Source organism: Benincasa hispida, chromosome 6, assembly GCF_009727055.1.
Source record: "Benincasa hispida cultivar B227 chromosome 6, ASM972705v1, whole genome shotgun sequence".
In the NCBI taxonomy this organism is placed as follows: Eukaryota; Viridiplantae; Streptophyta; class Magnoliopsida; order Cucurbitales; family Cucurbitaceae; genus Benincasa; species Benincasa hispida.
Genome location: NC_052354.1, coordinates 46,363,452 through 46,377,287, shown reverse-complemented (window position 1 = coordinate 46,377,287; position 13,836 = coordinate 46,363,452). Strand labels below are relative to the sequence as shown.

Genomic DNA, 13,836 nt, shown 5'->3' with positions numbered 1-13,836 from the left:
TGGCTTTTTTGTTCAGAATGCACTATATGGGGATAAGACTAACCATCATTTCCTCATACCCGGAGTAGTACTCTATAAAGCCGTTGTTGTTGCTTATTGCTTTCTAGTCTACTACAATCTTTCTTTCTTTATTCACTCACAAATCTTCTTACGAAACCTTTTCTCCAAACCCGTTTTCTAAAACCGTTTTCCCTAAAACGGGGTGGAGGTTGCAAGAGGCACTCGGTTTGCCATCGGCAGTCCGTAATCGAGTTGGCTGGCTTGTTCGTGAGGCGGGAACAAGTGCCGCACAATCGCTAAGAGAAGCTTCCGAAAGAGCGATTGTGACAGTTGGTATCAGAGCCAGGTGGCTTATAGAGAGAATCATGTGTATCATGTGGCGACGAAGAACCTGAACAAGTCCCATGTGGACAGAAGATGGAAGAAAAAAATGCTCACCGTGAGAGGTTCCAGATAATGTTCTTTCCTTGAGACTCGGCTACAAGAAGTTGCGAGAAAGCCGATGGAATTGATTCGGTAGGCCGCCTGTGACGGATTACCCGTCAGAGAATTGATGATAGAGGTAGAGACCCTCGAGACCAAGACAGTACGGTCCGGCAGTCTTTGAACGAGCGATAGCTCCTCGGGCTCTGTTGCCCACATAAGAGGACGCCTGTCGAAGAGCTGGACAGCATTCCCAAAAAGCAATACTTCAGATGGGTAACTGACTTATCTGAAAGACTTTCGATCGGCCCCTGGTATGTGTCAGTAGCGAGATAGCGGATGTAGTGCTAGGACTAGAGATCTCACCACTCCGAGCGGTAGGACACCAAGTGCACCAACCGGAGATAAGCTTTGAAAAAAAAAAAAAAAACCAAATTTAGACCATGGTGATTTTTTTTTTTTTTTGGAAAATTCAACTTTTAACTAGAACACGGTTATTTTTAGAGCGTCATTTGAAGTAGTTTTTGTGGATTCTCTTGTTTCTTTTTAGGTGCAATTTTTTAAAATTTATTTATTTAGGGATTAAATTTTTTTGGGTCTCATGCGTCGAAAATTGTCTGGCCCATTTATCCAAAATTTAAAACCAGAGGTAATTTCTTTTGAACGTGCAAATGATATCCCTTTAAAATTGGCCGTCGCAAAAAGATTTTAAATTCTACTTGTAACCAAAACATGTTTTCTATTCATCAAACTTGAGCACTCTCCAGAGCTGAATTGAAAAACGTTGAGCCTGACTCAGTTTTTTCGTAGCGTTGTTTCAACTAAGGCTTTGTGCGTTCTCTTGTTTTCTTTTTAGGTGCTACAATTTTTTCTTTAGGGATTGTGGGTTTAGAAATTTGGGATCTTATGTGTGGAACAATCTCTGACCAATCTACCCAAAAAACGAGAAGTGACCCATTTTGAAAGTGTCAATGGTATCCCTTTAAAACCGACACAAAAGGGCCAATGCTATCCCCTTTCAGAAAATACCAAATTTTGGCTGTGACGATTTTTTTTAATTCAATTTTAACTAAACACATGGTTTCTTTTCATCAAACTTGAGCACCCTCAACAGCAGAATTGAAAAAGGATTATCCTAACTTGGTTTTTTTCGACAGCAAATCGAAAATCGTTGAATTTGATTAATCATTTTTGTGGTGATCAGATGGTTAGAAAGAATAAGGGGGCATACATTAACTCTTTATAAACTCCGATTTGTCAAAATAAGCATGTTCATAGGGTATTAGGAAGGTTTCAACACATACCTTTAAGATTGTCTTCAAACACGAATTTGAGCTACAATCTTCTCCAATTGAAGTCGTGGACCATAAAAAAATCTTCTCTACTATTCTTAGCCTTGAATTTGAGTGGTGGAGCTCTAAATTGAACTGAATTTTGTGAAGGAATTGGTGTGGGTTTGAAGAGAGGAAAAAAATGTTTCTGCAGAAACTAGTTTTCAGCCGCTTCAATCTCCCTTAATCAGCCAAATTTGAGGAATTTTATCCTTCTTCTTCAGCCACTATGGAGACTGAAAGAGTGAGAAAATGTTTTCATTGTTGTGGAATAAAAAGCCTTCATATTTTAATGCATGTATTTAATTTATTCGGAGCTATTAGAGCGAAATCCAATTTTTAGGGAATATGGGTCGAAGCAATAATAAGAATATTTCTAGTAGAACATCTTTCACAATCCCTAGAGAGATAGTTCACTAATAGACTAAGGGATAAGTAATTCGACTCATTCACATCGAGATCATGAATGTTTGGAATCCATATTATGCAATGAGACATTGCTTTTGCTAATTCGAATTAAAGTGTGATATAAAATCGGTCTATTTCCGGCATCATATCCATAGTTAGCGCATTAGTTGTCCACTCTCCGGTTGGGCAGTAAAGGTCGGAGAAGGGCAATCACTCATTCTTAAAACCAACATTCTTAAGACCAAAGAGGCGGACGGAAAAGGGGGGAAAGCTCTCCGTTCCTGGTTCTCCTATAGCTAGATTCTTCGAAACCACAAGAATCCTTAGTTAGAATGGGATTCCAACTCAGTACCTTTTGAGATTTTGAGAAGAGTAGTCCCATCTCATGGAAAATCCTTTTCGCTCCGCTTAGCCCTGGTTTGTGATCCAATCACTAAACCAAATCCCTCTCGGGCTAATGAGAGGGTGGGGTCCCTTGTTCAAGACCTGGATTCAATGCTTAAGAGAACAACCTTCCTCCTATCCCTAAATCGAGTAGGCATAAATTCCATCTTGCACCTTATGTCCCCATCTATCTATCCAGTCTTACCCCTGAAATGGGAGGCTTATTGAACCACGTTATTGAGTCAACCCTCACCTTTGAAAATCTAAGGATAATCTCAAATAAACAGGAGTTCATAGTTAGCTCAAGATTAAGGTCAAATTACCTAGGTTATCTAAGCGAAATAGTTAGTCTTAAACAGTAAATAACGTTATAAAGTAAGAGTGAATTATTTCTTGGTTTGATCTTACACAAACTCATTGCGCAGGAGGCCCCCACTCCTCATGTCAATACATGAACGAATCAGGATCACTTCGTTTGTAGCACCTTACAACAAATTGTAACAACTATAGAGTAGGCCGCATCCGATAGTGTTACCAGAATAAGGCACCCAACCTTATTTGTGTACTATAGATCATTTTGATTATTTACTCGTTGATCCACTTTTATGTCTCCACATAAAGTTCAAGTATTCATATAATAGTCATAGATCTTAGTTTATTGGATTTAGTCTTTACAGGTGCAATTTACAAATTCAATAACAACTTTATTGAAGCAATGTTGAATAACATCTTTATTGATAATATAAAATGTTCAACTTTACAAACTGCGAGTTTTAGAACATGAAACCCAACAAAACTCCCACTTATACTAAAATTCCAGTGGATAAATATATACAATGTTGAGTTCAAATATTTTAGTTTACACTTATTTGCAATTTTCATTTTCATTTACTTTTAGTTCTTTTTTGTTTGTTACTGTTAAGATTCGAGGTTTTTCTTCATTAAATTTCAATATTTAAGTTTCTTAAATTTATTATTTTATTTAATTTTCAATTTGATGTCTAATGTTAGACCGAAGATTTACGTTGTTTGTTATTTTTAAATTCTCTTCATGTTTTGTGAGTTTCTATTTTTAATATTGTTTTAAATTGTAAGTTAGTAGTATCGATAAAGTTCATCCTTATCCTATACAAGGGTGAACTACTGTGTATTGAGAGTATCACAATATTTGTGTACCACATTTTGAGTATCACAATTTTATGTACCACATTTTAAGCATCACATCATTTTGTGTATCGCCAATTTTTTCCTACTTCAATAAGAAGTTTAAATTTCATTCTCATTCTCATTTTTTTTCTTTTGTTTGTTTAACAAACATTGAGATATTGATTTGCTTCCGCAACATTTATTTTTCCATCAATTCCATTTTCTCAACAATAGCATCATAACTACTCTGATTTTTCAACAGTAGTATCAGAGCTAATTTTACATTTTTTTTTTCCAATAGTGGTATCAGAGCAATTTTGAATGTTTTTCAGTAATGGTATCAGAGCCTTAGATTTAAAGGCTCGTGATTTTGTTTGTGAGTAAAAAAAGTTTTTTGTATTTGAAAAATGACTTCCAATTTTGTTGTTTCCCCCTCTACATTTTAATGGTGGAAACTACCAGTTTTGGGTTGTTAAAATGCAATCATATCCAAAATTAAATCAGATCAAACTATATGAGGAGGAGAAATAAAAAAAAGCCCAAAGCTTTATTGTGATTCATGTCACTTTATCTAATCCTATATTTTCTTGGATTTTTTAATTGTATAATGACAAAAGAAGCTTAGGATAAATTGCACGAAGAATTTGAAGAAAGTGCAAAGGTGAAAATTGTCAAACTATTGACTCTCAAGAGAGAGTTTGAGATGCTAAAAATGAAGGATTTAGATTCTGTGAGGGATTGCACAATCAAAGTGATGACCATTGTAAACCAAATAAGATTAACTGGTGAAAATTTCTTAGGTCAAAGGGTTGTGGAAAAAATAATGGTCAGTGTCACTAATAAATTTGAGTCAAAGATCTCAACCATAGAGGGGTCTTCTGACCTAACAACTCTCACTAATAGCTGAATTAATTAATAATTACAAGACCATGAACAAAGAGGTACAATGCGTAATAAGGAGCAAGTTGAGGGTGCATTCCATGCAGAGACTCTTGTTGGAGAAGATGTTTTAGACTCTTTTTGAGTTTTGGACACTTTTTAAAAAGTTTATTTTTTTGACCCTCACAATTTTGAAAATTAATTAAAAATACCCTAATACCATTCACATTTCAAAAGTTACTCAAACCTTCCAAACCCTCACTATTTTCCTTTCCAATTTTGGTCACCCCTACCATTTCCTCAATCTCACTCCATTTCACTCTTTCCATTCTAGATTTTCTTGCCATTCTCCTTTTCATTGAAGATCATTTGGTATTTTTCAACTAAGGTATGGATTTTCATATTTTTTCACCCAATGTGTTAGTTATGTTAGGTGTTCTTGCGTGAATATTTGAAATCTATGTTAGATATGTATTGAATGTTATTTTTTCCCCCTAAAAACATCATGTTCAGAAGGGGACAAAATGGGTAGGTGTAGGTGGCGCCCGAACGGCCTTTAAACGAATTTAACCAGGTATGTGACCAGGCCGAGAAGAATGGGGAAGAGATTTTGGCCCGGTCCCGGTCCGGCGGGTATTGGACCGGGTAGGGGGAGGGGACCGGGTAAGTGAAAGGGGGCAGGCTGAGCAGTTCACTTTGCAACTGGAATTTGGCCCGGTCCCGGCCCAGCCGGGTAGGGGGAGGGGATCGGGTAGGTTCATGGGGTCAGGTATGGGGAGAGGACCGGGCCAGGTGTTCCATTTGCTTCTGGATAACCGCATCTTTAAATCCTTCTTAGATATAAATATGTCACCAACTTGCACATCTTCATAAGAATAAGACTGACCTGACATGGTGATTGTGCTACTAGAAGGATGTAACAAGTCACGACCCGTTGCATGTGACGAGCCTCCGTAGTCTTCGATTGTTCGTTCTTCTGCATGAGCTGTAATCTTGGGTTCCTCTCCATCATCATTCTCCCTCCAAGACCAATTACTGAAATATTGACCTTGATCACCATCATTCTTCTCCCTCCAAGACCAATCATTGAAATATTGACTTTGGTCTACATCATCCCCTAAGCTATGAGTCACCAAATTACTAGGCGACGAAGTAAATGATGGATTAAAATATATGGAAAAAATTGACTATCCGACTCCATCTTCCAATGTACTGGCGTAAATGTTGAAGGGATTTATTCAGTTTGTCAGACATATAAATTTTTTGGATGAAATCCTTGGTTTGTTGAACACTTTGGAAGCGTAGATACGTAAAGAGGTATTACTGAGACCTCTTCCATGTAAGGAATGTGTATAGATCTTCATCATTCTGAATTACAAATGCAGGGATTTTGGATCTCAATTGAAGTATACATCTTATAACAAGATTATACTCATCTGATATTATACCACTTATCCTATAAATTTCAGTTAGGAATTCATTATAGGTCATGCCCAACTCAATATCAAACCCCCGCAACTCTCCTCCATCGTAATCCTTTTCTCTTTCATTCCAAACGCCATCGAAACAAATCCAAACACGAGACATTTTCCTACATTTTATATAAAAAATGTATTAAAATAATACGTTAAATAAAAAAAGACTAAAAAAAACAAACATGATTTTATTTTTTGGCCCGGTGGTGGACCCATGTTTTTTTGTGTGTGCCCAGCTGGGTTAGGATCGACTCTATCGGGCCCAGACCCGAGGAAGACCCGATGAAGCCCAGTCGGGTAACTCGGTGAGGGGTCAATCATTTTATGTCATACCTGGTGAAGCACGATCGGGAATCAAACTTATTCCAACATTTATTTTGCTCTCGGTGAAGCCCGACCGGGTAATTTGAACTCATTTGCTTCCTACTCGTTGAATACCCGGGGGTATTAAAAAAATTCATATTTTTTAATGTTTTTTTTAATAAATTTATAAATAAATATAAAATGCAGGGCATTATTAAAAAAAAAATTAACAAAGCAAGCATAAATCAAACTCCAAAAATTTATAAATAATATAAAATGCAGGGCATTGTCAATTTTTCCAGTAATTAGTGACTATTGAGAATACATAGAAAATTATGACGGACTGTGCAAAATTACAGCTTCGTGAAATACAAGTTTTGGACTTGACGAATTTTGTTCTAGAAACAATTTGATGAAGAGAACTTTTTGTGGGGTTGTAAAGAAATCAAATTTGGTGGAGAGTTTTTGGTGAGAAAAATTGTTTGTTAATGGTTTTTAGATAAATTAATTTTGGGTGGAGAATGTGAATTAATTTGGTAGGTTGGTGGTTGAAATTGAAAGTGAGAATTTAATAAGGAGCATAAGAGTAATTATACAACCAACAAATTTAGTGGAGAATTTTTTGTGTGAATAATTTTTGGATAAATTAATTTTAGATGGAGAATGTGAATTAATTTGATAGGTTTGTGATAAGGGACATAAGAGTAATTATACAACCATTCTTATATCATTTTCATCATAAGGGGGTAAAAAAACTTGTTTTCAAAAAATAGGTTAAAAAACCAAAATAGAAGTTCTAATAGGTCATTTTGCCCAATTTTCCATCTACTTTCTTACCTAGGATGATTCAATGTACTCTTCAAAGCCTTTAGTTGTTTTTCTTGCAAATTAGATAATGAGCAAAACTTCCCCACAGGAGGGTCTGCACTTATACCTGCATACCCTCCACGTTTCAAGCTTTAATATGAAACGGGAAAAAAAAAATCATAACTTTGCATGAAACAAGCCAGTCAAGTCACTGCCCTAAAGCTTGAAATGTGACATGCTTGTGCAGACCCTCTGCATGGAAGTTTTCCTCTAAGTGAAATTCTTCAAGATGTTTGGATTCATACAAGCCTGTAGATTTTGGATAATCTTCAAATTCCATTGTCAAATGGGGTATGTATCAGAAGTTAAACAGAATTGTCGTGCAGAAACCTACTTAACTAACCTTAGCAAATTTTATGCCATTCGTCCTTTGAATCTAATTAATGTTGGGAAAATAATACCACAATGATTTGAGAAAATATAAGAATATAAGTAGGATATTGGTGCAACATCCCCCGAACCAATTCCTGGAAGGTCATTGGGGGAACAAGATAATGTTATCGTCAGTTTCAAGTGCAAAACTTGCCACGTGGAACAGAGGTAGAGAAAGCAAGCTGACATGATATCTCAAATATGGACCGCTCACTCGGTCAAGCTTCCACCACCACCACTATCTATCTTCACTCTATCTCCTAAAATCAAGTCGGGTAGAGAGACCTTAACAAAACCTATATTCTTTCTTTTGAGCTCAGTAAAAGGAAAAGCTTCATAAATCGAGTTTGACAGAAAAGCCAAGAGAGAACCAAATGGCTTCAACTTCTGCAATTTCAATGGCTATGCCAATTACTAACGCTGCCCAGAAGAGAGCGAGGTTGGCCGAAGCCTTTGCCAAGCCATTGCCTTTGAGGCCTTCCAACAAGCCGAATGCTTCGTCAAACTCCAGCGCCAAGTTCCAAGTGCGGGCTTCTTTGAAGGAGAAGGCAGTTGCAGGACTCGCTGCAACTGCACTGACGGCTTCCATGGTGCTTCCCGAGGTGGCTGAAGCTGCTGGCCCTGGAGTTAGTCCTTCTCTCAAGAATTTCTTGCTCAGCATTGCCGCCGGTGGAGTAGTCGTCACTGCTATCTTGGGTGCAGTTATCGGCGTCGCCAATTTCGATCCCGTCAAGCGAACCTGAGCTGCGGGGATCACATTCCACCAATTATGTTATCATTTTCTTCCGTTGTCTTGTAGTGGTTGTTTCTGTGTTTTGTGTGTAATAATCAATATGCGGCTCCTGCTGTAAATTCACCAGAAACTATGATATATTCAATATAAAGTTTCTATTTGTCTCAAAACTCATTTGGTTTTGATCACTTTTGCTTTGCCTTCTTCATGTGCCCAAAGTCCTCCACGGCATTCAACCTAGAAAAGCATACTGAAAGGTATCCCATCACTCAACAATATGTCAGTTCCCTGGTTATAGTCTTACCATCATTTGACGAACTTTAACCTATAAATTTTTTGTGCCCTATTTTACATCAAATGATCAATATTCCCAATCTTGAGCACTCAATGTATGTTGATATACAAGCTTAACCTAAATACATTTTATTCTAGGAATTTCTGGACAAAAAAAAATTCTGTTTGTTCTCCAAGAGAAATAATTCTGGACAGAATGAGATCGCCTAGTCAACAAGAAATCATTTGTTACCTCGAAAATTTTGATTTGAAAGCAAATCCAACATATATTTACTTTCTGAAGTATAGTTTACCCTATCTGCCTTGACTACAGTATTTTTCACCCTCTGTTCATCCCCATACATCTCCTCCTTAATTTTGAGCCTAAACAGAAATTGATCGAAAATTTTACTTCTGATTATTTCACCAAACTTGACTTCATCCTGCTCTTCATACTTCAACATGTACAGCTCCTTGGCTGAAACGCCCAGAATCTCTTCACCAGTTTCCTGGAAGGCTGTCACCCATGTCAATCCAGTATGGTCTTGAATTTGGGCTTGAAGAAGATACCTGTAATCGCAATCCTCAAATTCTTGATTGCACCTTTCACACTGCCACTTTGAGTTTCCTGATCTAGTCACCTTCTTGTTGCATTGTCGATCTCCAATCATTAATGGACATGCTGTGTAGCAGAAAGAATCTGTTTTGATAAACGATATTGTTGCTTTCACCGTTATCCAATCTGGCTTATCAGCTCTGCCAAGTCCTTCATCTTTAATCTGAGACACAGTCTTCCGAATCTCATTCTTGGCAGATCCTGGCATAATTTCTTTAGAAATGGACAGAGACGTAGAATTCTTCCCCCCACCATCGTACCAGTCCCTCAAGATGTGAGCCTCAGAAAGATCTGGATTTATGAAAAGCTGAGTAGAAGAAATTGTCCCGATGGATTTCCCAGTGAAATCACTTACCTTCCCAGATTTCACAGCTAAAACTGGAGAGAGCCCCGAGTCAATTATTTCTTGCAATTTTTTACCTTCTTTGTTGCAAAACTCCCCCCACAGTGTCAGCTCAATGCTCCTGCCAGACGCATCCTTCAAGTTCACAACTCTTCTTTGAGTTTCCATACCATTTTTTCTCAAAACAGGAATCGATGGATTGACAGATGTTACAATACCAATAACATCCAGAATAGAGTTGGTTTCAGCATTCTCAATTTCACTGATACGTCTAAAAGAAAACTGCTGTCTTGGTATGGTATCATCTTCATCTGGGCACAGTTCCACGGTGGAAGATGCCTCCAAGAAAACCTCCCATTCATTTTTTAGGTGATTAAAATCCTTCCGCGCAGGTTTTAGGCTACCTTTAGAAATCAAGTAGACTTTACCAACTTCTATAACCTCATAGAAACTATCCACAACAGCATTGAAGCAGGTCACACGTATCTCTCCTCCATCAGAATCAAGGAGGTCAAAAGAGAAAACTTTTCCATCTCCTTTGGCATTATTATAGCGACGGAGATCACCCTTTGCAGTAACTCTTGCCTTTATAGCCCATCGTCCCTGATAAGGATTCAGTGCAGCTATGGGAATTATACGAGCTGGTGCCTCATTCTTAATGATGGCACCGTGATTTTTATAATTTGGAGGTGGCTGATATGGAGGTTGAACTGTAGCTTGGAAGCTCTGCACATTATGAACTGGATTTCTGGCACTCGGATGACCATTACCAACCTTGACAGGTTGCTCTAAATTTCTAGATGGCGTTGCCTTTAGTGCAAAATTCTCTGATTGAGCATATGATTTTGGATTCCCGATTATCTCACAATCCAATATAATAGTTTCAAGGCAGAGCACAACAATAATCCTGCATAGGTAAATAGATAGTAGAGAAATCACAATTGGCTCTAGTTATAGCAATGCAAGTCAGAAGTAGATTTAACTCAAAGTGTAAAATCTTTCCTGCTCAGTTATAATATCAATCCTACTGTGAAGAATCTATAAGTCATTTAGTTTACAAAGCTGTCAGCACAGAAAGAGAAGTAAGATACCATAACTAACATGATCATGAGGACATATCCACAAAGCAACACTATTCATACAGCTAAAAGTTAACAATAGGACCTTTTCTCATACATCATTATGTACAGCATATACACAGATTTTAAAATGAATATGAGAGATTAGCACTAAACCCAAACCAAATAATTCAAATGGACAATTAGTCAGTGATTGGAATTCAATAACCTTAAGACAATACAATAATTGATGGATGCACCTAGCATTTCAAAAGAATCATATAAACTGACAATAAGACCTTTTCCCCATGATGTGTTCCTATACACAAATTTTAACAAAACAAAAAGAGAGAATAGCGATGTATGGCACTAAAACACTTGTGTAAAATTATAACAACTCAAATGGACATTCAATCAATGATTAAAGTTTAATAGACCCTATCTACCATAGGCAGTAGTTCATCCATGGACCAAACATTTCAGACAAGCATATGAAATAACAACTGGACCGTTTTGTCCCCATGATGTGTGTTCATATAAACAGATTTTCAATGACAATCTATTGGTACTTAACCACTTGTGTACAGACCTAAAACCAGTTGTGTAAGACCTAACAATTCAAATGGACAATCAATCAATGAAAGATTTAAGGTTAATATTTAATAAACTGTATCAATCTTAACATTAAATCATGCATGCACCTAACATTCCATTATCTCAAACAGGCATATAAACTGACAATAGGACCTTCTTTTCCTATGATGTGTTCATAAACACAAATTTTTCCAATAACAAAAGGAGCAAGAAGCAATCTGTCGGCACCTTGTACAAATCTAACAATTCAATGGACAATTAATCAATAATTAAAATTTAATAAACTGTATCAATTTTAGATAGTATTCCATACATCCACCTAACTTTCAAACAGGTATGTAAAGTTTATAAACTGATTATAGAATCTTTTATACCATGACGTATTCATATACAAATATTTTAACATGAACAAATGGAGAGAACAACAATCTTTCAACGCTAAACCACTTGTGTACAGACCTAACAGTTCAAATAGACAATTGATCAATGATTACAATTTAATTAACTCTATCAAACTTAGACAGTAACTCATGCATGAACCTAACAGCTCAAACAAGTATGTAAATTGACTATAACCTCATTACCATGATGTGTTCATAACACGGAATTTTACAAGAAAAAAAGGAGAGAACAGCAATCTATCAACATTAAACCACTTTTATTCAAACCTAACATTTCAATCGTACAGTCAATCAACGATCGAAATATAATAAAGCCAAAGACAGTAATTCATGCATCCATTTAACATTTCAAACAAGCATATACATTGATAATATAACATTTTCTCCCATGATGTGTTCATATGCACAGATTTGAACAAAAAGAGAAGGAGAGAACAGAAATCTATCGGCAGGAAACCACTTAATAATTTAAACTGACAATTAATCGATGATTAAAATTTAATACACTAGTATCAACATTAGACAGTAATTCGTACATACACCTATCATTTCAAACAAGCATACAAACTGTTTTCCATAAGAGATTTCAATGCAAATCAAAATAACCATTTCTCCGTTTCAGCTATGAATTTCTAAATGGTTCATCTCAAAGCTTCAAACGCACACCTAATGTTACTAAACTTACATCACCCTGTCCGAGAAGGCCAGTAAGCAAATTACAATGAACAATAACGCCACATACAACTAGATTCCTTCAACATAATATTGTAATAATGGATGACGAAAAGTAGTTAATGAAGTACGAGGGAGAGAACGAACTTTCGGTTCTTGATGGGACTGCAGACATAATCGATCAACTGGATAACGGATCCTTTCTTGACTCGTCCAGTCTTAATAACATCATTAAGCTGAGTTGCGAGCATAGCCTGCTCAGCAGAAACGGCATCGGAGATCAAGATGCTGTACCTCTCCTGCGCGTTACCGATGAGCTTGATATCTAGGACCTGCACCAGGGGCTTGGAATTAATGTCACCAGCGACAATGGCAGAGATTGCATTCGGCGTGAGATGCACCGGCATGATGCAGATACGACCGCAAGAGAGCTCGGGAATGAATCAAAGTAGAGGATCACAAAGAAACTGATGAAAGCACTAGGAAAATGGAAAAGAAAGTAGGATTGATAAGCAATGCGAAAGGAATTGAAGTTGAAGAAAAGAATAGGGAGAGCGATTTAGGTCTTGGTGAAGCAAAGCACATGGAAATGAAGCTTAATTACAGAGAAAATACGGAAACTGTTACCGACGGCGAGGTTATGAGATGATAATGTGCAGTCCTCGCTCCTCGGTCGGAACTCTTCAAACATCAGCTCCTGCGGGACGTGAGTTTATACGCGCGGGTTTCTCATGGCGGTTTCTTTTTTCTTCGATGATGAAAACTGAAAAGAGGATAGAGAGAGAAGTAAGACACGCACACGCCTAACCACGAATCGCAACCAACCCCAGCTTACATACAAAATTACCAACATATCCTCCATCTAGTCCAAGATGGTAAAATGGTTCAAATTTATGGGCCGAATGCTAATGTATATATGTTGGGATTGGTGTTCTAAGTCTTTCTATTCTCATAGTTTTGTAAACTTTATATGAAAAAATTATTATTAAAATAATTGTTATTTTATGAGCATACACTCATTCTAATAAATTAAGATCCTAGGTTATTTTATGTAATTTAAACATGTATGTAGAGACATACGAGTGAATCATGTTTAAATGATAACGTAAACGGTATGTAGTTGATGGATAAGGGTTGGGTACCTTATCCTAGTGACACTAAGGATACGACCCATTTTGTAGATGTTATAAGTCTTGTAAATGTTAGGAATCTCCTAGAACTCGCAGTTCGTGTTAAACATTCTATTTATCAATAATAATGACTTGTTGATTTTGCATCTTATTATGAAAATTCAATAAACATATCCTTGGCTATAGTCTGAATATTGTAACTTTATGTAGTGACATAAACAGAATCAAATTGACAGTATATAACCTAAATGGTCTAATGAGTATATGGATGAAATTGGGTATCTCATCCTGGTAACACTATTGGATGCGGCCCACTCTGCAGTTGTTACAAGAAGTTGTAAAGTGCTACAAACGATGTGATCCACAAATCGTTCATGTTGAGACATGTGAGTGGAGGCATCCTATGCAATGAGTTTGCATATAGACTA

The 13,836-nt window shown here is 36.9% G+C and overlaps 2 protein-coding genes across 4 annotated transcripts; one reads left to right on the top strand and one right to left on the bottom strand.

The window, feature by feature from the left end:
- Positions 1-7,811: 7,811 nt before the first annotated feature.
- On the top strand, positions 7,812-8,491 carry LOC120079733. Its single transcript, XM_039034082.1, has one exon. The coding sequence runs from the start codon at positions 7,963-7,965 to the stop codon at positions 8,329-8,331; it is 369 nt and encodes a 122-aa protein (XP_038890010.1). The 5' UTR covers positions 7,812-7,962; the 3' UTR covers positions 8,332-8,491.
- A 328-nt stretch (positions 8,492-8,819) lies between these two features.
- Positions 8,820-13,103, bottom strand: LOC120079732 (replication protein A 70 kDa DNA-binding subunit A). Of its 3 annotated transcripts, none has more exons than XM_039034080.1 (3): positions 12,906-13,103; positions 12,426-12,757; positions 8,820-10,460 (listed from the first exon to the last, which is right to left on the bottom strand). In XM_039034080.1, the coding sequence occupies exons 2-3, from the start codon at positions 12,683-12,685 to the stop codon at positions 8,837-8,839; spliced, it is 1,884 nt and encodes a 627-aa protein (XP_038890008.1). In that variant the 5' UTR covers positions 12,686-12,757; positions 12,906-13,103; the 3' UTR covers positions 8,820-8,836. The 3 variants fall into 3 exon arrangements, with proteins under 3 accessions (XP_038890008.1, XP_038890009.1, XP_038890007.1); XM_039034081.1 differs by having other exon boundaries at positions 12,910-13,103; XM_039034079.1 differs by having other exon boundaries at positions 12,426-13,103.
- Positions 13,104-13,836: the final 733 nt, after the last annotated feature.

Excerpts from the sequence above, each read along its gene's own strand:
- LOC120079733 (XM_039034082.1), top strand. The coding sequence starts at position 7,963 with ATGGCTTCAACTTCTGCAATTTCAATGGCTATGCCAATTACTAACGCT.
- LOC120079732 (XM_039034079.1), bottom strand. The coding sequence starts at position 12,685 with ATGCCGGTGCATCTCACGCCGAATGCAATCTCTGCCATTGTCGCTGGT. Across the intron at positions 10,461-12,425 it reads AGTCCCATCAAGAACCGAAA|GATTATTGTTGTGCTCTGCC; the intron begins GTTCGTTCTCTC and ends TTACCTATGCAG.